The sequence below is a fragment of the Octopus bimaculoides genome, unplaced genomic scaffold (genome assembly GCF_001194135.2).
Source record: "Octopus bimaculoides isolate UCB-OBI-ISO-001 unplaced genomic scaffold, ASM119413v2 Scaffold_50366, whole genome shotgun sequence".
Lineage (NCBI taxonomy): Eukaryota > Metazoa > Mollusca > Cephalopoda > Octopoda > Octopodidae > Octopus > Octopus bimaculoides.
In genome coordinates, this window is record NW_026417390.1 from 21,788 (window position 1) to 22,559 (window position 772).

Here is a 772-nt window from a genome sequence, read left to right on the forward strand (position 1 = left end):
AGTACTAGGCTTCCAAAGAATAAGTCCTGGGGTCGATTTGCTCAACTAGAAAGGTGGTGCTCCAGCATGGCTGCAGTCAAATGACTGAAACAAGTAAAAGAGTAAAGAGAGTAAAGAGTATATATATATATATATATATACATATTTTTATTCAGTTATGTGGTGGCTTCTTCCCCTATCAGCATATGTGTATACATTTGTACTCTTCTTACAGCACCAGGAGTATTTTACTCCTATTTCTAGCAATGTAGGTGTCTAAGCACCTTAAATTCCATTTAGTGAAGTTTGAAATTTTCCTCCATGGTATTAAATTGCACCCTGCAGGGTGCGATGTGTAAATCGATGCCATTTTATATTTTTAATTTCATGCATGTGCAAAAGTGTAATGGGTGCATCTTACATGCCACTGGCAAAGGTGCCATATGCATGACACGTAACTGTATGTATGAATGGACATAGAAAGGGAGACACAGGCAGACAAAGGCACAATCAATGGTACAAAGATTAAGGAGAAAGTTATTAGGGAACTTAAGCTTTAGATGTGTGAGGACATAACTGGAACAAGACACACAGACAGACATGGTGACAGACACGCAGACATTCATATATAATAACATACATAAAGAAAATGGTACAAGGAGAGAGAGGGAGAGAGAGAATGATGGAAGAGAGGGAGGGACAGCAAAAGAGAGAGGAAGAGGGGAGAGGAAGAGGAGAGAGGAAGAGGAGGAGAGGAAGAGGAGGAGAGAGGAAGAGGAGGAGGAAGAGGAGG

The 772-nt window shown here is 40.5% G+C and overlaps 1 protein-coding gene across 1 annotated transcript in view; it reads right to left on the reverse strand.

The window, feature by feature from the left end:
* Positions 1 to 533, reverse strand: part of LOC128251536 (adenosine receptor A2a-like) — a gene marked incomplete at its 5' end in the record, with an annotated part of 4,775 nt that extends 4,242 nt beyond the window's left edge. The window contains one exon of the mRNA XM_052978353.1: positions 394 to 533. Coding sequence (XP_052834313.1) covers positions 394 to 533 — 140 coding nt within the window. The remainder of the gene's footprint in view (positions 1 to 393) is intronic.
* Positions 534 to 772: the final 239 nt, after the last annotated feature.